Source organism: Pleurotus ostreatus (assembly GCF_014466165.1).
Source record: "Pleurotus ostreatus strain PC9 chromosome Unknown scaffold_8, whole genome shotgun sequence".
NCBI lineage: Eukaryota > Fungi > Basidiomycota > Agaricomycetes > Agaricales > Pleurotaceae > Pleurotus > Pleurotus ostreatus.
The window spans coordinates 1,257,793-1,283,485 of record NW_023503163.1 but is presented as its reverse complement, the minus strand read 5'-3'; the positions used below and the strand labels follow the sequence as shown (position 1 = coordinate 1,283,485).

The 25,693-nt window shown below is 50.6% G+C and overlaps 8 protein-coding genes across 8 annotated transcripts; 2 read left to right on the top strand and 6 right to left on the bottom strand.

The window, feature by feature from the left end:
* Positions 1–359: 359 nt before the first annotated feature.
* Positions 360–2,661, bottom strand: PC9H_010772 (uncharacterized protein; the record flags this gene model as incomplete). The annotated part of the gene is made up of 8 exons (XM_036780265.1): positions 360–695; positions 752–965; positions 1,023–1,124; positions 1,182–1,456; positions 1,527–1,656; positions 1,723–1,849; positions 1,921–2,452; positions 2,509–2,661. The coding sequence occupies 8 exons, from the start codon at positions 2,659–2,661 to the stop codon at positions 360–362; spliced, it is 1,869 nt and encodes a 622-aa protein (XP_036627648.1).
* Positions 2,662–3,320: 659 nt separating this feature from the next.
* Positions 3,321–5,572, bottom strand: PC9H_010771 (uncharacterized protein; the record flags this gene model as incomplete). The annotated part of the gene is made up of 8 exons (XM_036780264.1): positions 3,321–3,653; positions 3,721–3,934; positions 3,986–4,093; positions 4,150–4,421; positions 4,473–4,602; positions 4,652–4,778; positions 4,835–5,366; positions 5,423–5,572. 8 exons carry the CDS (start codon positions 5,570–5,572, stop codon positions 3,321–3,323), a joined length of 1,866 nt encoding a protein of 621 aa, XP_036627647.1.
* A 461-nt stretch (positions 5,573–6,033) lies between these two features.
* Positions 6,034–7,473, bottom strand: PC9H_010770 (uncharacterized protein; the record flags this gene model as incomplete). The annotated part of the gene is made up of 7 exons (XM_036780263.1): positions 6,034–6,251; positions 6,303–6,421; positions 6,474–6,551; positions 6,609–6,892; positions 6,949–7,146; positions 7,202–7,332; positions 7,386–7,473. The coding sequence occupies 7 exons, from the start codon at positions 7,471–7,473 to the stop codon at positions 6,034–6,036; spliced, it is 1,116 nt and encodes a 371-aa protein (XP_036627646.1).
* Positions 7,474–8,649: 1,176 nt separating this feature from the next.
* PC9H_010769 (uncharacterized protein) lies at positions 8,650–9,370 on the bottom strand (the record flags this gene model as incomplete). Its single annotated transcript, XM_036780262.1, has 5 exons — positions 8,650–8,702; positions 8,756–8,791; positions 8,850–8,982; positions 9,033–9,162; positions 9,222–9,370. 5 exons carry the CDS (start codon positions 9,368–9,370, stop codon positions 8,650–8,652), a joined length of 501 nt encoding a protein of 166 aa, XP_036627645.1.
* Positions 9,371–9,519: 149 nt separating this feature from the next.
* Positions 9,520–12,630, top strand: PC9H_010768 (uncharacterized protein; the record flags this gene model as incomplete). The annotated part of the gene is made up of 13 exons (XM_036780261.1): positions 9,520–9,679; positions 9,730–9,776; positions 9,836–9,885; positions 9,939–10,053; positions 10,106–10,196; positions 10,249–10,325; positions 10,375–10,550; positions 10,607–11,057; positions 11,114–11,202; positions 11,251–11,425; positions 11,480–12,289; positions 12,342–12,457; positions 12,510–12,630. The coding sequence occupies 13 exons, from the start codon at positions 9,520–9,522 to the stop codon at positions 12,628–12,630; spliced, it is 2,478 nt and encodes an 825-aa protein (XP_036627644.1).
* Positions 12,631–12,730: 100 nt separating this feature from the next.
* On the bottom strand, positions 12,731–14,148 carry PC9H_010767 (uncharacterized protein; the record flags this gene model as incomplete). The annotated part of the gene is made up of 4 exons (XM_036780260.1): positions 12,731–13,486; positions 13,544–13,641; positions 13,697–14,020; positions 14,073–14,148. 4 exons carry the CDS (start codon positions 14,146–14,148, stop codon positions 12,731–12,733), a joined length of 1,254 nt encoding a protein of 417 aa, XP_036627643.1.
* Positions 14,149–14,336: 188 nt separating this feature from the next.
* ERG26 (erg26, C-3 sterol dehydrogenase) lies at positions 14,337–15,847 on the top strand (the record flags this gene model as incomplete). Its single annotated transcript, XM_036780259.1, has 4 exons — positions 14,337–14,528; positions 14,581–14,906; positions 14,960–15,734; positions 15,797–15,847. The coding sequence occupies 4 exons, from the start codon at positions 14,337–14,339 to the stop codon at positions 15,845–15,847; spliced, it is 1,344 nt and encodes a 447-aa protein (XP_036627642.1).
* Positions 15,848–20,123: 4,276 nt separating this feature from the next.
* PC9H_010765 (uncharacterized protein) lies at positions 20,124–22,710 on the bottom strand (the record flags this gene model as incomplete). Its single annotated transcript, XM_036780258.1, has 2 exons — positions 20,124–21,803; positions 21,859–22,710. The coding sequence occupies 2 exons, from the start codon at positions 22,708–22,710 to the stop codon at positions 20,124–20,126; spliced, it is 2,532 nt and encodes an 843-aa protein (XP_036627641.1).
* Positions 22,711–25,693: the final 2,983 nt, after the last annotated feature.

The following is a 25,693-nucleotide window of genomic DNA, read 5'->3' as shown; positions in this document are numbered from 1 at the left end:
CACCTTGTACGCGAACTTCTATGAATCTATTTACCATCACAATGGCGTAAAGCACACATACACACACCGTGCGCTGATCTATAATTTTACGCTGAGACTGATGAAAGTAAGGTATGTGTATTCAGATTACTTTCTCCGGTACTTTTCTAATACCAAGCCAGAAAGTACTAGAGAAAATAAACGGTTTCCTTTCAACTTATTTTTACTGATTCTAGCTTAAATATATGGATCAGTGCACGGTGTGACACTTGTCTGACCTCCTTGCCAACTATTTCCCGTTGATTTCATTTGGAGAATAGAATATATCTCATAGGCACATTTCCCAAATATACATACATTTACGCAGCAGTTGGAATGTATCAGCAAAGGTGAATTTCAGCGATGGAAGGATCGTGGTCGCTAGGTCTGGCGGTAACAGTGGTGGCGTTGGCCCAGTTGTTCACATGGATATGCTCCACGTCAACGCCGCGACCTTTGATAGCATTGGAGACGAAGATATGATCCAATTGCTCAGAATTTTGATCGAAAAGGAAGGTGTATCGTTCGACGGGGTCAACTCCAGCTATTTCGTCCGCTTCGAACAGAATATCTTGCAGCGAAGTAAATGCGGAACGCGTTTGAACGTATTCGTTGAAGTCGCCTGCAACCACAATGTTGGCGTTGGTGTCCTCCGCCAGAATCGTTCGAACGAAAGCCTAGCAATCACATTCAGTGAGCAATATGCCTTAGGATGAAACGCAAACACACTGACAGATACTCTTTCAATCTGGCTTGTTCTTTGATTTACGCCTAGGTTGACTGGCGGACGTGCATCACCTTGGGTAGAAGCACTGCCACTCTTCGAAGTGAGATGTAAGTTGACCGTAAAGAAGCGATGACCTGAGGTAGTTTGCCATGCTGCCGCAAGAGGTTTACGGGAGTCAATCCAAGCAGGGTTCGTAGGGTCGACCCGTCCTGGGTTAAAGCTAGAGAAGCGCACATAAATATAAACATCGAACATGGTAAGTCCGTTATATTCTAACCTGAATGTCAGACCGTCAGAAACGTCTGATACTACTGCCGTTGAGTCAAGAGACCCTCCAGCTGGGGATCCAGATACGAGTTGCAGTTTTTCCGGTTTAAATCTAAGAGTAAGTTACCGTAAGAAAGCCAGTGTGCTTGACACACGTCTGGGCACTTACATGTAAGCCTGTCTGATATTCCCCCCTGGTTCTCCACCATCTTCATTGTTGATTGGCGCGATCTCGATGAAGTCATAACGCACGCCACTGATGGATGCAATGGCAGTTGTAAGGGCGGACAAGGTGAGATTACCAACGACGATGCCATCGTCAGTGGACCCTGTATTGTCTTGGATTTCCTGAAGGAACACAATGTCGGGGTTCCGGAGGAATGTCGCGATATGCTTCGCAACACCGTTGACGTGCGTAGGGGATCTCGGTGTCATGTTGTCTACCTGACAATAGTAGACATGAGGTTAGCGTTGAATTTCCGAAGAAAGGCACTGGTGATTAAACAGTAGTTACATTATAGTCTCCGACGGTAAGAGTACATTCATCCGTGTCTGAAGATAATATGGTCGTCACTGGGACATCTGCAGTCGGGGTAGAGATGATGGATGGGGCGGACAGTGGGAGGACATAGAAGAAGCCAAATCTAGTTAGTTATGATGAGATTAGTAACCTTCGTAGTCATACTGGTGGACGGGATTCAGATGCTTACTGAAACGCAACTACTCCCGTGATGTCTGAGAGGCCAACTCCGAGAAAGGCTTTCGGATTTCTGGTGCCATCCAGAGGTCTCCCGACGATGACTGCCTCAGGATTCGCATCTGGACGACCGTCAGGGCCTGAAAACGGATTTGAAACAATGAATATAATCTCATTCTTCAAAGACACAGAGAGAGAGAAGAGCCCCTACCGAGTGTTATAGTGAGGCCTCCTCGACTATTCAAACCCGTTACCGCCCAATCGCCTCGTACCCATATTTCGCCAAAGCTATTCGGGAAATCCAAGGCGACAGGTTTTGGGATAGTAACGAGTTGTCCTTCTAGGCTCTCCCAAAAGTCCATTCCGAACTTATCCGGCTGTAGTGTCGCGTCTGTAATATCAATGCGACTGCTATTGTTAGGGACGGCGAGGAAACCGTCGCTTCCGGTATCAAGTGCGGAAAGTTGCTGAGTAGGGGGGCTTCGGTCTTTTCCTATAATCACCGGTACGACAGCATTGTTTTGGGAGGCGACCTCGATTTCGGTCGGATTGTCGATCTCCGTTATGGTTAGGTCGTCGGGCGAGTTATTAGAGCGAAACTCAGCAACACGCCCCGACAAGGATACCATGTCGCCGATCGCGACTTGGGCAATGACCGAGGCATCCTGCGTGAAGATACTCAACCCATTAGAGACGCGAGGATCGGCCACAGGTGCACCAGAGATCCAAAACCCGTTGGGGCCCTATCGCGAAAAGGTAAACGAGGGGGTTTAACCGCACAAAGGTGAGGGAAACCTACCTTTGCCGTCACTATTCCGGTTAAGTTGTGGATAGTTTGTCCGACCAAAGATGATTTGAACGCGGGGCCTTGAACATCCGTGACTTGGGTGCCAAAGACGTTGGTTGTAGCCAAAAATAATCCTAGATACAGGCCTATGGGGGTGGGGAACATGGCGAAGGTTACCGGGAGTCCAAATCCTCCAGTATAGACGTAGAGGCTGCAGCCAAAGCCATGGCTAGAGGGCGTCGTATATATCAGAACCAGCAGAGGCTTCGCACGCGATTCCGCATGCCTTGACGGACGTGTTATTTTTAGGACTCCAGACGGCTTTGATTAGACGGCATAAAATTCAATGGATTCGCTGTTCTCAATGACAATCCGTGGCATATAGCTAGTCCAGACGTTTGATGTCCATTTGATGCAAGACCAACGTGCGTCCCCAGAACGTTGGGGTTTCCGAGTTTATGGCTTCAAGAATAGTGACCCGGTTGATGCATCTGTTCGTCATGCATTTCCTCGTAGACCTGCCCACACTTGTGAGTATCTTGTGAGTATCTTCCTAGCTAATATCATTGATATTCATCAGTGTGGAATCTGAGGAAGGGTTACAAACTCACTACTTCTTCCCAGCGTTCTCCCAGACTGTCAATTGATCGGCTGGTGTACACACGCGAGACCTGTGTTGAAGAGTTTAAGAGCACCAATCAAAGTGCTAGCCTGGTAGCATTAAATCTGATAAGATTCGGCACAGATCATGATATGCACATTGCGGGGCACGGTGGGTATACTGAGGGTACATACAACTTTTCTATCGACACAGCCCTAAACTCCTAGGCTCCGCAAACACGTATGCGGGCAACAGAAGGATCATGGTCACTAATTCTTGCATTGAAGTTGGGCGCCCAGTTGTTTACATGTACGTGTTCGATCTGCGGGTCACGCAGCCTGACGGAATTTGAGACGAACATATGGTCGAGTTGTTGGGTATTTTGGTCAAACACGTAGGTATATCGCTCAGCCGGCTTCAGGGTGAGCACGTCGAGTTCGGTCATGAGTTTCTCCAGCGGGCTGAAGACTGAACGCGTCTGGACGAATTCATTAAAGTCGCCAGCAACGACGATGTTTGCAAAGGGATCCGCCTTCAGGATAGATTTGACGAAGCTCTGTAGCAAAGGAAGAGAGAATTACATTTCAGTGAACCAACGAGTGATAACAGAGCAGAAGACTGACTGAGACTAGTGCAACTTGACTCGTACGTTGGTCGACACCCAAGTTGACGAACGGCCGGGCATCGCCTTGAGTCGAAACACTGCCACTTTTCGATGTAAGGTGCAAGTTGATCGTGAAAAGTCGGCCTCCCAAGGGGGTATCCCAGACCGCTACCAGTGGTTTGCGCGATGAATCCCAAGCAGGGCTCGTCGGCTCAATTCGCCCTGGGTTGAACCTAGTTTACTTGACATGAGAACCAGGACAGAACGAGGGGTAGGAACCATACGTTAAGCTCGGGCGCCCAAGGAAGAATGGCGGCGGTTTGACTTTAACAGCATCAAGAGCGCCCCCAGCTGGGGAGCCAGGTACGAGGCGAAGCTTCTCAGGACGATAGCTACGGAACACCCGTCAGTAACAGGAAACTTGGGATGGGGTTATTGTTGGACGCACAGGTAGGCCGAGCGAATATTCCCGCCAGGCTGCCCGCCGTCCTGTTTGTCAATAGGAGCAATTTCGATGAACTCGTACTGGACTTGGCTGATGTTGGCTATAGCTGCTACTAGACGCGAGAGGGTGACGTTGGCACTAACTACACCATCGTCCGTGGGGCCAGAGTTGTCTTGAACCTCCTGAACGAAGACGAGGTCAGGTGTGCGAAGGAATGTGGCAATATGGTTCGCAATGCTAGGGAGATGCGCCGAGGTGGGAGCTAGATTCTCAATCTAAGGCAGATCAACCAGAAACAACCCCAGACCCCCGGAACTTCCACATACGTTGTAATCACCGATGGTGAGGGTACATGATTTGCCAGCTGGTGATGTCAGTGTTGTGGGAGACGCCTCTTCGCTGGGTCTGGAGATAATTGTTGGGGCAGTCAAGGGAAGTATATAGAAGAAACCGAATCTACGATTATAGTGAGCGAAATATTCGTTTCATTCCGATTCAAGCTTACTGGTAAGTGACAACCCCAGTAATGTCTGAGAGCCCTAGGCCGATTGCAGTCGCGGGGTTCTTCGTCCCATCTAGTGGTTTACCAATGATTACCACCTCAGGATTTGCATCCGGTAGACCATCGGGCCCTGTGACAGGCAGGTGAGACCCCACTCCAAGGATGACATGGTGTCAATGGACCCACCAAATGTGATGGTCAAACCCCCACGTTCGTTCAGCCCAGTGACCTTCCAATTCCCTCGCACCCAGAACTCTCCAAATCGATTCTCGAAATTTAGTGAGAAAGGTTTGGCAACCGTGACTAGCTGGCCTTCAAGACTCTCCCAGAAGTCGAGACCGAACTTGGTAGGCTGTAATGTTGGGTTCGAAGAGTCGAGCCGGGTGCTATTATTTGGCACGGAGAGGAATCCATCCCCTGAATTGTCTAGCGAGGAGAGTTGCTGGGTGGGTGGACTCCTGTCCTTGCCCAGCACCAAAGAAGTGACGGAGTTATTCTGCGAGATTATTGAAATGTTACCAGGGAAGGTGATCTCGGTCAAGGTCAGGTCATTGGGCGCGGTTGACGAACGAAACTCAGACACCAGGCCAGATAGGGATACAAGATCGCCGACAGTCACCTGGCCGAGAATCGTGGTATTCTGTGAGAACACCATGAGCCCATGAGAGACGCGAACGTCCTCCACAGCTTCTCCAGCAATCCAGAAGCTCGTCGGACCCTATGGGGATCCTCCTTAGTGCCATTGCTCGCTGCAAGTACGAAGATGGTTCTTACTTTGGCAGTAACGACACCAGTAACATTATGAACGGTCTGGCCGGCGAGAGGCGATCTGTACGCGTTCCCCTGGATGTCAGTGACGCTGACGGCAAGGGAAACGCCTATGGACGCGGCCAGCAAGCAACACCGCGAAACTGAGTTGTACATGGCGAAGGCAGTGAACTGGATGTAATGTTCATTCTCGGAGAGCCTTTATATTAAATGTCGTAGATTTGACAGAAAGGCACATCGCACCACATGGTACCGACGAGAACTGAGAAATTGGCGTCGAAGTTTGAGAGGCGGCCTACGCTTTGGGGATGCGACTCGAGGTACAACAGGAGGAGCAGCAAGGTAGCCTTATCGCTTCACACGACAAATCATAAATATAGGCCACGTGCCTCCTCGCTGGGCTGAACGTGCGTCTTGGCCCTTGTAGAGTACGCGCGGATTCCACTCCAGGTGATATCGAGCGGCTCTAAGAGGCACCAGAATGAATAAGAGGAACATGTCCCTTGAATTGACGACCGTAGTCGGGAAAAGTATATAGATACAGCGAAGTGCGAGTCGTAGAATACAAGGGTATGAGTTCACCGGAAGGTATGATTGAAGATATCCCATCTATCCCTTTAGTTTGCGGATTTGCATTGGCCATTTTGCTGGTCGCATTGTCCGACAGAGATGCCAGCGGCGCGACCTGCGGCAGAGTTGGCGAAATTTGCGCATTTGTTGTGTTGGATATCGCATGAGCGGTTGAGAGCCGCTCCTACGTTGAGGAAGTCATTAGATCCCTCAACGACGAAACCCCTTCCGCCTGCAGTCACTGCGGGGGCGGCCTGTCCACCAACTAAAGAAAGACCTCAATAACTGTAAAAACCCAAAAGGCTTTGATACTCACGAGCACCAGCGAACTTCTGAAGGTTAGCAGCAGCTCCGGTATTAGCTCCTGAACCAGTATTCGCTCCAGCGCCAGTCCCTGCATTGACAGGTGCAGCTGTGGGAGCGGGTGCGTCAACACTAGAAGCACAAGTTTAGTCTACTAAAGTGAACAAGGCGCGAGCTCGCTCACTTCACTGTCACAGTGACAGTAGCGGTCGCTGCAGCCGGGCAATCCACGCCAGCCGTTGCGGTCTCGACGGCGTCACCCCTTGGGAAAGCAGAATACGTCAATTATAATGCGACCAAAATGGGAGCAAGAGCTTACCCAGCACCGGCACCTGCATCGGGAGCAGCAACGCCAGCAACAGCAGCTTGGATCTCCTCAGGTGTTGCATCAGGAACAAGCAAGTTAAGTGTGAAGATGCAGCCGTTGGCGTCGTTGGCGTCGTTACAACTGTTTCCACGGGCGGTGGGATCGTTCAGCTGGCCAGGAGCAAACGTCCCAGCCTTCAACGCATCCAGAGGATCTCCACCGACGCTAGCGATCTGCTTAGCAAGTTCCAACGTGATCGCCTTGTTCACCGCAGCAGCGTTCGGGGATGCAGGATCCTGGAATAACATCGATCAGTACATTAGCTCAATTGGCATCCATGTAGTCATCTTACCTGATGTTGCGAGATGGCAGCGATTTCGGGGTTTACGGCCGTAATGGACGTACAGGGCGCAGTCACGGCTCCAACTGATCCGGAGTTACGCTCCAGTGCGCGGAAGATCAGTGCGTCAACCTGGCCCTGGATATCGCCGGCTGCTTTAGCGTTGGTGAACGCCTGGTCAGCGGTAGCTTGCTGCAGGCAAGTCGCATCCTAGATGAAAGATGTCAGACGTGCCCCAATTGGATTTATACGAGATGCGACATACGGCAATACGACCAGCGCCATTAGCTGCTGCTGCATTACCCAACAGACCGAAGACGGGATCGACGATTCCGTCCGGATTGTTGAGGTTCAAGCTGCTGCGGACAGAAACCAAGAACGGTTCATGAGAGTGTTCTACGCAACAGCGTTAACCTTCCGCAACTTCCTCGGTAACATGATAATCTTACCTTGGGGTACTTCTCGGCGAACAGGTGCGGACAAAGCAGCCCAAGAAAGGTAAGCAAGAACGAGTGTGGTGGTCTTAGCGGAGAACATCGCAGAATAAATGGAGTATTGCTCGGGACTGAGAATTTGTGGAAAGAGTTAAGGGAGAAGTGAAGCGACGCCTGCGAGCTATGATGGACGTATATCAGAATAGCACTTCGCGGAAGATGGATTAATTGAACTGACAAAGCAAAGAAAGAAAAACAGGTCGATGCCTGGTTTGACTAGCAAACCCGAGGGAAGAGAAAGAAGATGAGGGATGTTAGAATTAACGGCGAGCACTCCCGAGTGTTTTTATACCTTTGTGGGACTCTAGTGAATTGTCGAAGGAGAACATACCGTTGCCAGGAACAACCACCGACATTCCTCATCACCGAGTAGTAAGCTGTAGCAAGGGTGGATTTTCCATCGCGGGAATGCATCAAAATAAGAACATCACAAAGTAAGTGGTTGTCTTGGTTTCCCTAATTTCTGGAAATTGGTGTCGAGGTAAGCAATAAGGCTCGGGCCTTATTGCAAGGATTTATCGCCGAATGCAAGCCTCGTCGACACCACTGATGCCGAAAGACAAGAGCTCCACCTCTGCTAGTCCTGGATGCGACACAGCGGCCCACGGGTAGCCTGGGTAGCCCTGGCGATATGCCCGAATCCTTGTTCTGGATTCCAGTTGTGCTTGCTTGGGGGACCCCGCCTCAAGGTGCGTAAAGCGTCAAGTTGATAGAAGCTCGAAGGCGAGCCCTGAGTCGGCCTTGATGTGTTTTACGCGATACACGAGTCAAAGGGGTGAGTCAACGATGCACGTCGCCGTTGTGCGCTCGGAGGAATTGCGGAGGATATACGATAGTCACTGCATAAATCTAATAAGATTTGAAATGATATATAGGCACCGATGCTCACTTTTTTGATGTCGGTTGAATTCTGTCTCTAGGAACCGATGGCCCAACGAGACGGGTCGCGGTACTTTAGCTATTTCTCATTAAAATAAATCTACCGTCGTTAACATCGAGCGTGGAGGGGCGTGGAGAGGATATAAGTGGCATCCCCCGGATGTCAGAGCTACGTTCGTCATTCGGTCTCCGCAAGGGCATGCGTGGGTGATCCTCGTTTGTGTACAACCGGAGGCTCCAGGGAAGCAGCTTGCGTCTGGGATTGTGCATACTCACCTTGATTACCGATCTCTCAGGTCCAACGGGGTAATGATAATGTCTACGAGTAATATTTTCACCTTCAAACGCGAACAGAAGTTGAGTCCTTCTTTGACAAAGAATGTAAGTCCTGCTCTAAGTAATAATTGAGCCTTTCGGATGGAAGAACCAGAATCGTCGCGACTTACGCATTCCCCAAACATGTGTTCTTAGGTCGAGAAATTCTACATATAGTAGATTTAGAAAGGCCGTACGACACAGCAGGCCATAGTGAATACTTACCGACGTGTAAACCATCATACAACTTCTTCATTTCCGCCCGGACTTTGGAAACGTCATCTTTGGTCGGCGTTTTCTCCGTCAGCACCTTAAGCTCTTTCTCGACGGCTTCAATCCGTCTGACATGGGCAGAGACCTGACTATAAATGAATACGGAAGTTGCAACACAAGGGGAACAAGGTCGACCTTTTCGGTGCTAAGCTTCAGTTCTTCTACACTGGCTTGAAGCGCGGCCGATGCTTGCTGATACTCTTCAAGCAGATGATACGCCGCATAAGACGATGCTAAAGAGAAACCAAATAGAAAGCCAATGATCCTGTAAATGTGATTCGATTAGTAGCGTTCGGGCTGAGGCAATGGTTGACCGGAACGAACCCTCCTCGGAATCCACCTATTGGCCTCTTTTGAACGGATGGGGCACCCAGCGGCGCTTCATTCCTAAGACCATGTGTACTAGAGAATGAACGGTAGTTGGAATGGGAAATGGTCCTTCGGGCAGTCGAGATACCCCTCATAATGGACATCGGGAGGAAGCGATACAACTCCGTACTGCAGGCGCTCAACGTGATGGGAATTAGCCGCCGCGATCACACGCTACTGCATCCGTTCCTCAAGGTTGCCTCAAGGTGCTCAAAGCCGACTCAAACCTTTGTTCTTGAGTTCTTGACCGATCATGGCAGGGAAACGCAAACTCGAGGAGGAGCCTTCAGGTCGTGATAAGAAAAAGATCAAGATAAAAACTGCTCGCACAATCGCTATACAGAACGTTTCGAGTTCTTCGACCGCGTCGGTGACCCAAGCATCCGCAAATGCTGGACCTTCCACATCCAAGGGTGAGTATTGCCACCGAACTACCATATACTCTACTGACGTTGTTATGTAGCGCCTGCGCGTCTGCCTGGCTCTTTGGACGTTGAGAGATTCGTAGAGGTGGCTATAGCCGTACATCCGAGTCTCGGGGGTCAACTGACCTGACTTCCTATGTTCAGGCCAGGGCTTTTGAGATAGATGCCATGCATAAGGCTATGAAGGCAGCGTCGTGAGCCCCACGTGCAGACAATCATATATTTGTTGTGAACTCACATTCTCCAGTTCGAGCGGTACACAGAGGGCTTGGCAAGCTCTTCCCCGTCACCTTCGCAGAAGAGCCGCCAGTCACGATGTCCGTCGTGTCCCCCTGCGTTTACGAGATAAAGCGATAGCGGAGGTAGCTCGATTCATCTTCGTTGATGATGTCGACTCATTCGTGTCTGCATCAGATGGACACGGTGAACAAGAAGAAAAAGTCATTACCGAAGCAAGGAAAGAATAAACGTGTGCCGCGTACCGAGAAATTCTTGTCGCGCCAGCGTGAGTATTCGTCCGTTTCGTTGTCTTGCTCACGGTGAGAATAGTCTCGAAGGTAGCAAAACATGGCTAGAAACACATATATGGCATGCGAAACGCATGAAAATGGAAGATATCTGGGGCTATCGCTTGGTTTGTTCTTCACTATTTCCTCAGGCGAAACATACCAAATCAGCCATAGGCTATGCAACCAACAGAAAAGGCATTCCGGCCGTCACACCGGGCGGCACAGCACGGTTGTATCATTCACGATGCGTCCTACCTTGGCCTGATTGAAATCACCGGCGCCCTGGGCCCTCTTAGTGATCTGCTCTTGCTCTGCTGCGACCCGCAAGGGCAGCCGCCTGGCGCTCAAAGGTCCAATACTATGCCTATTTTCTGGGAGAACAGTTTCTGACTCCTTTCACCAATAGATATACGGTTGGTTCGCGGGCCCTAGACACCCACCTTTATTCTCCCGGGCAATATCCACTTGGGCTAGCTTGCCCTATAACAATCATCTGGAAACCAGTGGATTTACCAAATCAGACAGTCACTCCCAAAGCCAATGCTCAAGATAAGCCTGCTGAAAACAACGAGGAGACTCGAAGGGTCGAACATCCATCCCCAGAACCTGGCAGCAAGAGAACAGTCTGGTTAATGGTGCACCCCTGCGTCTTTGACACTGCTTTTGGGATCATCCAGTCGTGTGCTTCTCTTACACTGGCTCGTTTGAAGGAGACGGGTAATACTTCTATAGAGATTGAGATTGCAGACCTGCGAACCCAACTGAACATCTTCGAAATCATGGGCCCGAAATCTAGTCAGGTCATCAAGGGTGCACTGAGTCCCACTGCCGCCGGGCAGAAGGATGACTTCACATCGGTATATGAATTTTCTCCCGCTTCTCTATAGTCCATTGATCTGAGCCTGACGTCCAGTTCTGGTCCTCGCTAGGGGACATCCAATCCACCGGATCCCTCGCTCCTGGTATGATTATCGGATTCAAAGTGCACGACCCTCGACTGAAGTGAGAACATATAATCATTTCGCCGATGTATCATATTCATGTTTACAGATTCCCGCCCAAAAATGCTAAGCCTAGTCCCGTGGATATTCCCCACCAATCCTCTCCGATGAAAGTATTCCCCTCAGCGGCGCTAGCCCGTTGCGAGATCTGGGGCGAGACGATTAGGTCGTCTTTGAAACAACCGCGATACAAGAAAAAAGACATAGATGATCGAAAGGCTCAGGCACGTCGTTCCACACGCGTCAATGATAGATGTGTGTTGCTGATATTATGACAGAACCTCATCCCAGGACAACCCTTGGCGCCGCAAAGGCAAGACGACCGCATACCAGTACTTCTGGTACAACGATCGCTTGGCTCCGTCCAGTCTGGTACACATGGCTGGATGCTAATTATCCCCGCTGGATGGTCGATGCCTTTCTTCTCTTCGTTAACGTTTACGGGGAGCCGTGTGGGTGGCCAGCGCGAACGGCAAACACAAGCATTTGAAGCCGGCGTCCCATACTTCCCTAAAGATTATCCTAGCATCCCTGCCCACGGAGAGCAAATCTCCAAAACCGCAGATGAAGAGGAGGCAAGGTGGAAACGCACTCCCGCCGCGAAGAAACCAAACTTCGAGAAATTGGGAACACGCAGCCCTTGGAGACCTGACTGGGAGGTCGTGCTAGGACTGAAGGAGCCCAAAAGTCAGCTTGTCCCAACACAGCGGGAAGCTCCAGGACCCGAGCACGAGGACTTGCAGCCATCGGAGGATGTGGAACGCAAGGATGCGGAGGATACTGCGATGCTTGGGAAATCTCCTTGGCTCCTTCGTGGCGCATTGTTGAAGTATATGTCGCTCGTACCAGACTTCATCAAAGAAATCAACCGATTGCGGACTAGACGTTCTGAATCCCATTTCGATTTCAAGGATGCAGACTTGTTGCTGCGTTCTGCCCTCGTTCCCGTACAACTAACGCCCTGTGGCCGCGGCGTACTCAAGGATATGTCTATGATATACATGCTAGAAGATCATGAATGTGAAGAGGCTCAGAAGCATGTTGGCTCCGATTCGGAAGAAGGCGGGGAGGCCGTTACCTGCGACAAGGTTCGTTGCTTACTTGTTTGGGAAATCATTGGTTAATTCCTTCGCCTCCCAGGGTGCAATCATCGGGTATACTACCACTGGTAACTTCTGTCTTTCTCGTGGTAGGGGTCATAGCCTAGGTGCCATCGCTGCGATCAAATACCAGGCGCTAGTTGCCCAGGCCAGGAGGTAGGGATATCTTTCTAGTCTGAAGCCACTCACTATGCTCACTAAGACATAGGTTGTCCCAGGGAGCACCTGGGAGCGCTGTTGTATCTAGATTCTTGGTGAAGGGCCGGAATAGGGATGGACAATCATCGTGGCTTGCCCATCTGGAGGCCAGCGACTTTTCACAATCCTGAATACTTGCATGAGGTCTAGTCAATTTGAACCTTACAAATTATACATATGTGGGGATGACAATTACAATATAATACTGTCCATCGAGCCCAAAATAGTCTGTTATATTTTCCACTTGTCGACCGCGGCTTGAACTAAGCGAACCATGTCGTCTCGGGCCTGCTTTTTAGCACTATCAGTAATGCCCTCTAAAGCGTCAATGGTCCCGGGAGAAGCTTGCAAGGGATCGATTTCGAGAACGTGCCCATCCTTCGTAGTTAGCGCCACTGTCGCTGAGGGAAGTGAGCGGATAGGTTTGGGCGTAGTGAGGTTATCGAACACGGCGGCAGGCAACACAGCCGGCGGTTTATTCGAGAAGTGAGACGGTTGATGATCATGAACAGACTCTGAACTCGTCCGTGAGTGTGATGATGATGACGCTGCCGAAGTAAACAGGCTTGCTTGGGAATCCGTCCTGGAATGGAAACTGCTGCCGGACGTGTCTCGACGGATGATAATGCTGTTTGCTTTTCTAAGCGTTCTCTCGGGGTTCCCGCCGGTCGCAGGCTTTGGATCACTACCTTTAAACCACCCCATGCCAAACTCGTAAGGATTTGCGAGCGGTGAGCCGTTGACACTCAGCATGCTTTCATCTTTACGAGGTAGGCGTGCTGGAAGCCCCGGATACGCAGGTCCTTTGGAAAGGAGAGAGGGATTAAATGTTGGAACGGACGGAACGCGAGACGAAGGCAGTGGTTTGCCTGTCTTGACCGGGGAGGCTGGGCGAGATGAAGGGACTCGAGAGAAACCAGAGCTGATGAAAGGGGGCTTGGGCTTGGACGGACTCGGGGAAGCATCAACACGCTTTGAGGACCGAACCTGTGCAGTCATGTCTTAGCGGGTAATGATGCAGAGGCGGCTGTAGATGAGCCATACCATCTTCGGGGTTTTGGGCAAAGGATGTGTTCGCAATGGTTGCACGCTGCTCTGCCTTTGAGCCACAGGCTTACTCGGTGAGGGCGGCATGAGGCGAGCTGTTGGTTGGAAATGGCTTAGAATGGATCTAGTTGCAAGAATAGGGAACATTACCCGTCTTCATAGCCCTCGATGGCTCACCCTGGTTACTCGTAGATGCTGCAGTTTCTATCGCTTCCTGGTTGGCCGCCCATTTCCGCTTCTTGATGGTCTCACTTAGCCCGCCGCCACCGTTCTCGACGGCAGCTGCCTCTAATCGCTGCCTCTGGATCCCCTTCAATGCCGCCTGGACATTGCCGTTGTATTTGGCACCAAAGTCACGCATCTTCATTCCTCTAACAAGCTTCGGAATTCTTATGACATGACCTTCTTGGTGGATGTTGAAGTTCTCCAGCGCATCCTCCAGCCACGCCTGAAACTGACTTGTCCGGTGCGCAACTAAGGTCCGTATCGTGAATGAGTCGGATGAAAGTGATGAGAAGGTAAATACCCTCTATCTCCAAGTTCGCCAGTAGCTGCTCTTTTTCTTCCTGCGTGTACCGGGGCTTCATCGTCCTTGAGTCCATCTTGCACAACGGAGAGGCAGTGGTCTGGTGGCGGAATCAACGCAAAGAAGCGCGCATGGCATCGATCACGTGGTACGCGTTTGACCTGCCGGTTTTGGCGGCCCGCAAAATACGATTTCTTGAATCGCACCATGGATGAAAGCTGGATATCTGTAACCTCAACTTCGGGCTCCTCTTCTCAAAAAACTATGTCCTCCTCGAAAAAGGATATTTTTATGGTCATTGGCGGCAGTGGCTTTCTTGGAAGGCATATTGTACAGCAACTTCTCGACCGGGGCGACATAGTATCGGTATTCGACATCGTACAGCGGTACAGCGACGTCCCCTTCTATTCAGGAGACATCAGTGAAGAGGAGCAAGTGGCCGCTGCTCTGAGAAAGGTACGTGTACTAGCTTTACTAGGAACATGGGGCTGAATTTTGCGTTGTTAAGTGCGGAGCTACATGTATAATTCATACTGCTTCTCCACCCGCTGGGCTCAGCGACCCGGCCTTGTATTGGAAGGTCAATGTGGACGGAACCAAGGCAGTTATTGCTGCTGCCCAATCAGTGGGCGTTCGCAAGCTAGTTTTCACTAGCTCTGCCGGTGTTGTCTTCAATGGCACAGACAATATTGATATCGACGAGCGACTGCCCTTTCCCGACAAACCCATGGACGCTTATAATGAGTCCAAGGCAAAAGCCGAAGAGGCTGTGCTCGCTGCGAATGGTGTCAACGGCCTCTTGACTGTCGCTCTGCGGCCCGCTGGAATCTTTGGGTACGCTTGTCGTCGTAAATAGATACCTACCACTGACCCTCCTTCTCTAACAGTCCGGGGGACCGACAAGTGATGGCTGGTTTGTACCAAGTCTACGAGAGAGGTCAAACACACTTCCAGATTGGTGATAATAACAATCTGTTTGACTGGACCTACGTCGGCAATGTCGCTTACGCCCACTTGCTCGCCGCTGACAAACTTCAAGAACCTGTTGTTGCTACGGACTGTTCAAAACTTTCGCCGCAGGAAGAGGCCATCATTAGTTACCCCCTTCCATCCATCGAGCACACAACTCGAGGGCAACGAATTCCGACCTCGGAAGCTCGACCGTTAGGCCCCTACGTCACTCCACCTCCAAACGCAGATAAAATACTGGCCGCCTTCACACAACCTGTACCTCCGAAGTCAAATCGCCCCGTCGTCCGTTCACGCTTCGATGCATTGTCCGACACTTCGGTTCTTCGCATGAAAGCTGCCGCCAATGGAACCTCCCCTCTACAGGTTGCTGGGGAAGTCTTTTTTATCACCAACGGCGAGCCTTGCTACTTTTGGGATTTCATGCGCATGGTGTGGCATCGTCTTGATTCCATATTCCCCGAGAAAAGGGCGCAGAAGAAGAGGGCTATTGTTTTGCCAAGGGTCGTGGGCATGGCAGCTGCTACTGCGTCAGAATGGGTTGGATGGTTGATAGGCAAGGAGCCAACGTTCACTAGGTTCAAGGTTACCTTCAGTTGCGTCAATAGATGGCACAACATTGAAAAAGCAAGGCGCGTACTCGGCTACGAGCCAATAGTGGGAGTAGAAGAGGGCGTGGGCAGGATGGTAGAGGTGAGTGCCCAGATAACACATCTGACTTAGCAAGCAATTGTCTGACGGGCCTCGTTTGCTAGTGGTGGCAAGCTGAGTATGCGGCGGGCAATCATAAGATCGCTCATAAATGATCAGGTCGACCGCAATTGACCCCAGGCCTTGTCCACGTCGGGACGTCACAATGCATCCTTCATAATGCATTTACCTCATACATATTTATACCCGTGCTTCATACATAATAGTTATTGACTTGTACTTTGAGATATAGGACGGATGGAATCCTGCAAGTTGGTGGTAGCCTCCATGTCAGTCCATTCATCAAAGAATCATAGCAAGAGTGATCTCATATTACGACAGTTCGGCTGTCGCCGTCAGATTGTGAGTTTTCTGTAAGTTTTACAGCAACTGTGAGGCTTTAAGTTGCTCAGTAATGCGCAGCAGATCGTTCAAATCCTCTGTGGCTGACTATTTGTATTTGCGCGCTGCCGCTAATCGAACCTTGAGGTTAGGCCAGACGATTCTTGGAGAAGGATTATCCTTATTGAAAGAGCAATTGTATGGCATGATCACATCCTTTTAAACGCGTTGAAATGCTTACGTCCTCTATACGTCCCCTACCACTGGAGCCAATGGACTACGCTCGGGGTGATGCCCCACCTACAGGCTGCTGCATGCTTCAGAGCAATTATTGCGATAGCTCACGAAGCCACCCATCTCCAGCACATTCGGATCCTCATTAAATCGCCTCGTTTATCGCCGGGCGCAGTCCAGCCATGATGCAAGATATTAATGAGCTCTCCAATGGACCCCAAAAATGGAGGATTGACGGTATAACAGGCCTCTGACCCACTTCTAACCGCTGTAAACACGTTCCTACGCTCTACTGGTAGGTGGGCCTGCTGTATTGTTGCCACGCGAGCCCGGCTGCGAGAAACTAATGTTTGCGTTCATGTCTGGAACGCCATTTCCTCCAGGCAGGTCTATTTAGGTTTAATCGTGCTATAGCAGAATCGGAGCGAACTGTGGATATCAGACTGTCCGTACTCGTCTGAGATCAGTTGTCAGTTGGCCCGCGTGTGTTCAGCCTGCCAGGTATGCTAAGTCCATTTTTGCGCACATTTGCTAGCTGAGTTGGCTTTCCACACGTAGATAACTGAGGCAAGCTGCAACAGGATCCTTCTGCAGGGTGGCGCCCGTGCGTTGCATGCGAATCTATAGAGCCCGCAGGAAGCTGCTTCTACGCTGACTGCCACTTCCTCGTGCACAAAGAACAACGCCACACCGACATCCATCATCGTACTTGCTTCCCGGCTCCCCTCCTCACCCTCAGGCTTCTCAAATTGGCAATGCGTCTAAACCAAGAAGCGCTCGGCGTATTCAGATGATAGACACCGTGCATTGGTGCCGTGGAGAGTTTCAGGCCCAGTGGAACGCGCCTGCCGATTCCATTCACGGAATCATGGATGTTCAAACGTTCTCCCTTGAAGCCCCACACTATTGCCCATATGTTAGCTACTCGATTTACACGGATTTACCCCACGATGGCCCAGATCAACAACATTCGACCCTTTCGCGGCGGACAGCCACTTGACATCTGGAATGCTATCGAAGCATCAAACTGATTCAAACATTCTTCCGCGCTTCTCACGAGCTTGGAGAATCTAATCAACGACCACCCTTCCTTCGCCTAAGCTGTGCATGAGGGTAGTAGGGGTAGGTTATGGACTGTTGTGGTATCCCTGTCCTCGCATTCTAGCGTGCATCTGTGGCGTGGCGGTATGGTTTGACCGTCTTCCCTGGATGTCCGAGTGTTGTCTCAGCGGCGTACTTATGCCTTCCTGCTCAAGATCATATGGTTACTGCACTCAAACCTCGCAGGTTGAGCCTTAATACGCTAGCAACCGCGCCGATATTACGCCTACGAGAAATGAATGGCCTCAACAGACGCATACTTTGTCAGATGATAATGCCAAGGCCTAGCACCACCCATCATAGTAGCGGTGGAGTTATCGTGAGGCCCACCCAACTGTGCTTGTTGTAAGTGTGTTGCGCATCAATCAAGATCATTCTGACAATCTACGGAAGCTCGAAGGCTTGATCGGATATGCTGTATTGGGGCGTTGTGGGTATCCCTGATATCTACCCTTCGGAGGTGCGTCTCGAAAAAGTTACTGTCATAGAATCCCGATTCGGAGACTTCTACTTGAAGGGTTCAAGTTTGTTTGTTTAATGATGACGCTAATATCGATATCCGCTAAATTCTACATTTGTCAGACGTCGGCTTCGTGGGGCTGGCCTTGATCCATATAGCTTGTCAGTACCTATTATTACTGCGCCTCGACGCTGAGTTCGGGTTTCGACATCGGTCATTTCGTCTACTCCGAGTACGGCAAGGCGGGGCGCTCTATTCGTGGCCAGCATACACGACTTAGGCTCCGACTAGGTCGTAGCTCTGATCCTGATATGTATCAGGCTGGTTGGAAAGCAACGGCTTCTGATATCCCATGGATGTTGATCAAACCATAGATCCAGTCTCAACGGAGTCCATGAACCGAAGCTCTTTCATGAAGCCCCGGTTATCCGGATTGAGGACCGCCGGCTACTTCTGACCCCACCACGCTCTGTCCTCCATTTGTCGTGAGGGACTGCTCCCATTCGGTCGGTACTTACAGAAGCGAAATGAGGGACCTTGAGGACCAACGTTTCGGCCGACGATCGCCCATTATCTACACCACCAGCCACGATTGTCAAAACCGCATTGACTAGGCGACACACACGCACACATTTCACCGCCCCTCCTCTTCATGTCGCGCGTATTACCGCCGACTTATCCTCATAAGTCCACACATACGGAGTGATTTCATCTCACCACCAGCACACGTCAATTACCACCCCGGTCAATCTTCCGAGGAAACTTCTTTTCCCTTGTTATCCTCCTGGGTCAGCCTGGGCGCGATGTTTTTTTAATCTCTCTGCTTGCTAGCCCGTCTCTCATGGGATTACAGAGAACCCAACGCATATCCGGAGAGCCGATCACGTCTATGCCTTTTGACCTTCGCGCTTGTATGTAAGGACCCCAATTCTGCTAACAGCCTCATCTCCCCAGTTCTGTCATTGCCTTCGATGCCAGGCTTACTATCTCAACGTGATCATGCAGAAACTCGGAGCCTGGCGAACCACCAAAGAGTTAAGTAATCAATTCGGCCACGGTCTCATTCATTCGATTATCCCTTATCAATGTTCTCCCTTTAATATGCTGGACAGCCGGGAACCGTTGCCGCCAGTTCCCCTTCGCGCCCACCCCTCTCTTGCCTCTCTGGTCCTTCCCCGTCCTTTCAACTTTCCTCATCAAGCATCAAGTCGCCTGCATGGGCGTGTAGAGCCGAGAACCTCGGTTAACTCGCCACGCACAAGCTTCACCAAGTCCTACCTTTCTCTGCCTCATGCATCCCACTCCTTTTCATTCATTTTGATCCCTTTCTCACACAAGCCATGATTAGATACACACGTCTTCTGGATTCGGAAGCCTTATTATCTCGTTAACGTCATGATGGCATGTTTGTTCCTTGAGATTGAAGGTATTCTCCGGACGTTGGTTAAAATGCTTTCATATCGGAGTCGCGCTTAGTGCTCTTGCATTCGGTACCTTCACGCCGATAACCGCGGTTGCTTGAGCCTTGGATGATTGCCACAGAGACGTGGCTTCTTACCGCTAAGTACCTGCACCCTTCTGTGTCAAAATAGAAGGCGTGGATCCTCGTGTACGAGACGACAAGTGTTAGAGTATCGTTTTTCTATACAGAGTACTGATCCCTAATACGTATATCCGCAATATTGTTTTTGTATCGCCGAGTATCTTTCACCCCCACCTGTAATGTAAGTTTTATGAACTCATCATGATTCATTTATGGCATCGCTCCCGCAGAAGCGCTAATGTATGACCTGGCCAGAGGGCCGGTGGGACGATAGTAACATCATTTTTCTGTAAGAAGATGACTTCCCTCGGGGAGCAGGGGGCGACTTATCCTCATCTCCGTTCCATGTTAGCTGTAGACAACTTCGAGAAGCGGCTCAAGTAAGTAACTTTATGGTATCGAGCACCTCGCGTCGCGTCATGAGGTTATTCCTCCATGCGATAGCCAGGGTTCTTAGCAATTCGAAGTTCAGACAATTCGCTGGATTTGTAGAAATTTCTCATTATGGCTTGAAAACGATGAATGTATACAATGCGTTATGATGGCTATGTACAGTGTGTATGTGCGAAAACAGCGGAAATCCAGATAGCGTAGTCATGCGTTGTTGCAATTAGTGTCTGAAGCGGTCGATTGTCGATGCTAGTCACGAAATATAGGTAGTAAGTGTGATAGAATGGAAAACGAATGTATATGCCCGGTGCCGCCGCACCGCTCAAACCTCCCTCTCATAGAGTCCCAAGTATGTGTTGGTATGCACCTCCACGAGTCTTGCAATCTTCTCGACCAGAATCCCGACCTGACCGCCCAACCCCGCAATCGTGGGATCTCCGAAGGTAGGTTTCGAGGGAGCCGTTGAATCGGTGCCGGAGAGACTATTGGGGACCAACGAAGGGATGCTGGGGCTTGACGAAGTCGAAGGCGCCGCCAACCGGCCCAAGACAACCTGCTCCATCACGGCCCCAAACACCAGATCCCTCAACTTCCTCCTCGTCATCTTGGCCAATACCGCGTCCTTGCGCATATGCATAGACGTCCACCGTTGCGCCAGTCGGATGGTTTGGGTGTCTGGGAAGAGGTTGGGCGAGGCGGCGGCGAATGAGCATGAGGATGGGGTAAAGGGAGTGTACGGGGTGGGTGGAGTAGGCGGGGCAGACTCAGCGAAGTTGGTCAATGGGGTAGCTGGGATAGAGAATATAGATGACGTGGGCGACGTTGCTGGCGTCGAGCTTGTGGTACAAGTGCCCGAGCTCGTGGCTCTCGCAGAAATGGACGGCAGAGCAGATAGCAATGAGGTCGATGGCAACGTCGGCTTCTTCCTCTCGACCACCCTTCTTGCGATTTGCAGAACGACGTCCTCTCTGACATGATCAACTCGCTGCTTCTCCAACTCAAGTTCCCGCTCTCTCTGAAGCTCAACATCCACGTCGTGTGCAGAGGTACTCGCTGATGTCGAATGCGAAACGAGCTTGCCTAATCGCGAGCCAGCGATATCCCTGATTTCCTCATACATCCTCTTCATTTCTTCGTCTCCGGGTTTGGCGCTTGTTGTAATAGAGGTAGCCGATAACCATGGTGTTGTTGATGGTGGCAATGCAGGCGTACTCGAACCCGGGTTACCTCCAAGAAAGGCCAAAGAAGGGGTCGCCGGAATTAACGGTGTACTGGGTAACGATGGTGGGATCGCGGAAATGGAAGTTAATGAACTCGATCTGGAATGCGAGCGGGAGGAGACGGGGGGAGCGCAGAGTTGCTTGTACAATAGACCCAGCATGTACTCTGCGTGTATCTCGTCAACATTGGTGGCCAACTGCACTACGCGAGCTGAGTCGAGGAACATCGTTTCAGGGAGTGAAGGGAGAGCGGCCGACGCGTAGTCGGCTTCTTCGGAGGCGGAGGCGGAGGATGTCGATGCAGGGTCTTGCACGGGAATGTTGAAGACCAAGTCTACGATCCCTCGAAGCACAGCGACATATACCTGTTGGTTCTTCCTCATATTCTTGTACTCTACCGTCCGTTCAACCTTCGTCGAGCCTGTGCGAGATTCATCGTGTATAGAATTCGAGCAAGCAGCGGCGTCAGTGTCGCTGAGACCTTCGTCTTCAGAGAATGCAAGGGGTGAGGAAGAAGCAGACAAGCGAGGGACAGCAGATGATGATGACAAGGTATTTGTCTCAGATAGAAGAGATGTGTTACGGAGCAGGGGGTTGAGGAGCGGGGTCGGGTGGCTCAACATAAGTTGATGCGCTGCGCGTAGCCAACGTTGCGTAATCTCTGTGTCCCCTATGGACGACGAAGGGTGAGGAAACTTTTTTGTAAAGGCTTTCATTTCAAACTGGGGAGCCGTGTGGATGAGATACGGTCGCAACGATTGAAGTTGGTGATTAGCCATGTCCTAATTCGCCATGTGTCAGAGAAAGGTAGGCACGCGAGCAATGGAAGAGACGCACCAGTTTCATGAGCTCTAGAATATCCATAATCAAGCGCAGAGCTTCTACAATATGCTTGCTGGACTCGGGGCGTGTGAAAAGGAGTAGGTTGTCTATTACAGAGTCTCGCATGGGTGCGCAGTGCGACTTGAGGATTTCATGCAAAGCTGAAAGGAGGCCTGATGGATCAAAGCGAGACGAGGATGTAGACGATAGCTGCGACGCGATCAAAGCTGGGTCGAATATTTGTCGGATGTAGGAGGCTTGCTGGGCAGCACACGGGGGCGAAGATGCATCGTCAGATGCTTCATCTATGAGATTTAGAAGAATTTGCCTGCACTCTTCCAGCAGAGGTCGTATGCGCGAGGGGGTGCGGCAGGTGAGTATATTGTGGGCTGGGTTGAAAGCCAAGACGGGTTGCGACGATGGACATTGAATCTGCTTGCAGGCACAAAGAATTCTGGAGGAAAGGATACCGTTCGCAGCAAACGAAACACACGTGCAGCCCAACTCGAGCTCCCTCTCTACTGCCCTCCAGTAAGCGTCCGCCAGATCCCTCTTCCTCCTGGACGCTGTGGGTCTGAACTGCAGGCCCGGGTCGAAAAGCAGGTCATGTCTGAGATGGGGGTTGCGCAGGATCTGAGAGACATCGAGCTCCTTGAGGGTGTGTCTGTTGATAAACGGGAGGACGGGGGGAATGGGGAGGGACGGGGAGGACGGGGGCGATGTGGGGGATGGTGGTGGTGGTTGAAGAGAGAAAGAGGTCGCTGTTGCCGACAGCCTTTGTCGTTTGGCGTGACGGTTTGTGTTTGTGACAGACTTGCGTTTGAGCGAGGGGAGAAGGTGGTCCATTGCGAGTAGAGAGGAATCCATTCAAGGCGTTGTATATTATATATAAATATAAATCTCAGTTCCAGATCTCATCCCACGGCGCCACCGTTCGGGAAACACAATAATATAAATCATTATTTTCAGTGTTTATTTTCCCACGGCCTTAGCTGACATGCATCTCGATCATGATCGTCGTCTTGCATTCATCCCGATCGCTGTGTTATGTAACCAAGCAACACGTTGGCTCAGCAAGACCCAGCACGTGTAAGTAGCGTGTACTACTCCTGTACGCCCCCTTCGCCGCAGAATATCAAAGTGCAGGTCCACCAGGAGCACCACCGTCCCATACACACGGTACCGACGCCGCGCTCTCACACCCATCCGCCTTCCGACACACATCCATCATTCCGCCGCATGGTACATGTGACCGTCGCACACCCGTATTAACCCCTCCTCGTTGAACAACCGGTATTACTCAATAACGCAAGCCACCCCCAGCTGGACGTTATCTCCGCACCCGACGACGAATTGCAGGCGGCCCGATTCCCCCTTTAATATTTCTGCAGTCTTACACCGTGTTGCCACGAGCACGGCGCGTGCAGCCGGTGTCATGAGGTTTTGGAATATTAACCCAAGCACGATGAGAAAGGTGTGGCGTGCACCATATGCATGCTGATTCTCAAAAGACGAAGAGTGGCTGAGTGTGGCAGGCAACTGAGTATCCCTTCTGAAATCAGCCATCGTAGACTCGGAATGGTAACCATTGCTTTTGAATATTAGTATGGAATCGTCTTTTGCATTCCAGTATCACTACCGTGCCTCTCTAATTTATTATCTAGATTTCCAATGCACTTTAAAGTAGTATCACGAGAGCGCAAGCACTTTTCCAATGTTTTCAACAATGCTGCCGGTCAACCAGTCGTACCTTACCCAGTGCCAGCGCAACGGCGGCACACCCCTTTTTCGTACCCCTGGCTTCGTACCCCTTAGCGCTAAAACCCACTCATCCAACCAACCTGAACATTTCAAAGATATCGCCCAATCTCACGGTTAGAATTCGGAAAGAAAGTGATACACGCCTTCGATTTTACCTGCGAGCGTGCATCCTGCTTTCTCCAACAAATTACCTAATTCGTAGCGGCATAGGCACACATAATCCCGCCTCTCTCGATTCGGACCTGTGTTGATACTGTCATCCAACCGTTGTACATGCTGCAGCCACTATCGAACGCGGTAGAAGCAAAGATACGTGGCCGCCGCGTACGAACCTATGGCAGTCCGCCTTCCATGCGTTGGAATAACGCAGTCTCTTTACCCACAAAACGTCGCTGTCTACATTACCACCGCCATCAGCTCCACAAAGAACTTTCCCATCATAGCTTCTCATCAGCTCGCCGTGTTACACACTCCTTTCGAGTTTTCGTTACGAAACAATAGCATGAAGTGACTTAGCAGTACCTCCTATTGACCATACCAAAGGTACTCTCCTATGCTTAACATTTCGATCGCAAAAAGGCAGGCAACCAATGACTCTAGGCTTGAACGATTGAACCCTGTCCAAGCCCCTCAAGTTCTCCCCAGATACTTCCACCTCGAGCCACTCAAAATTCAGGAAACGTACAAATCTCTCCTCCACCCCCTGCCCCCTGCCCCCTTGAAAGGTACAGATCGCTACATCGGCCTGAAAGCCTATCCAAGCTCCAGACCCACTGTCGGTATTTGATACCCTCAGCCACCACCACTACAGATACACACATACTCTGACATGCCGGTCCCACAGTCCGCGTCAATGACATTAGGAGGAAGCCTATTGGCGAGGGTCGAGACCGTTCCCACCGACGGCCACGCAAAATAATAACATATACTTCGCGGAAGTGATCTAATCGCATTCAAATCGAGTCAACTACACACATCAAGCATCATCAACATCATGCTATTATACAATAAATGTTTCCAATTATCATTCCAGGTCGTCAAGCCACTGAGAGTGGTGGTGGCAGGAAACGTGGAACGAATCCTGGAAAACATACTTACCTTTCAAGGCACCGGAAATTTGTGATGTCCTAAGATCAGACGCACCCAACGGGTGCCTACTTTCTTGTTTGGTGTGTCGTCTTTCACACGCATGCAAGGTAAAGGCGCCCCAAGGCACGCATCTAGCCATTGATCTGGATCACAATGTTTATATTCACCATACTTCAGACATTAATGGTGGACTGAATTTTCTGATGATACGGTGTTCGCTAGTAAATCATATCATCTCTAGCGCATGACACGTAACCCGCTAAACCAGGCTTGTTCAACGGTGGGGTGATCGGTGATGGTCGGTCCAAGGCATTAGCTACGTCCCCTAGTTTGGACAATTTGCTGCATTTACACGTTGCCCAACCTCACAACTGGAGGCTGGCGAAGATCAGCATGGAATGGCACCACGCTTCTCGAAAGTCACCGCGATTTTGCCCATATCCACAATAACTTAACGTTACAACGGGTCAGAAAGCCGGATTTCCCCATTCCATCTTCGAGGACCTACATTCGCTCCTGAGTCAATCGCCCTCGGTTGAATTCGACACTGTCAATCATGAACATAATTGGTGGCTGGGTCAGCCCCGTGAAAGAAGTGAGGAGAAATAAAAACACAGCCAGCGCGACCGGGTCGTCTGCTGTTGGCTGCAGCCACCGATACAAGCTTCTCACGGCGCTCCTTTGCCCAAACGTAGTGAGAAGTAAATCTCGTGCCGGTAATCAACCGAGAAGCCTATTGTAGCGAATAAGACGCTAACGGACCCAGGTCCCAAGAAACATTATTTGTCAACAAGCGGCGTATACACATGGCACAAGCATGGCTGCGCTGTCAACGTCTCGACAGAGCTACAAGAGAGCACTTAGACTATTGGAGAATTCACATAAAAGAGCAAACGTCATTGGCTGTCATTTTCATTGAGCGAAAAAGAAAATAAAGTCCGCCGGATATCGAAACCATTCCGCATGTCAACTTGGCCAGGCATGTCGTCGACTGTCGTCG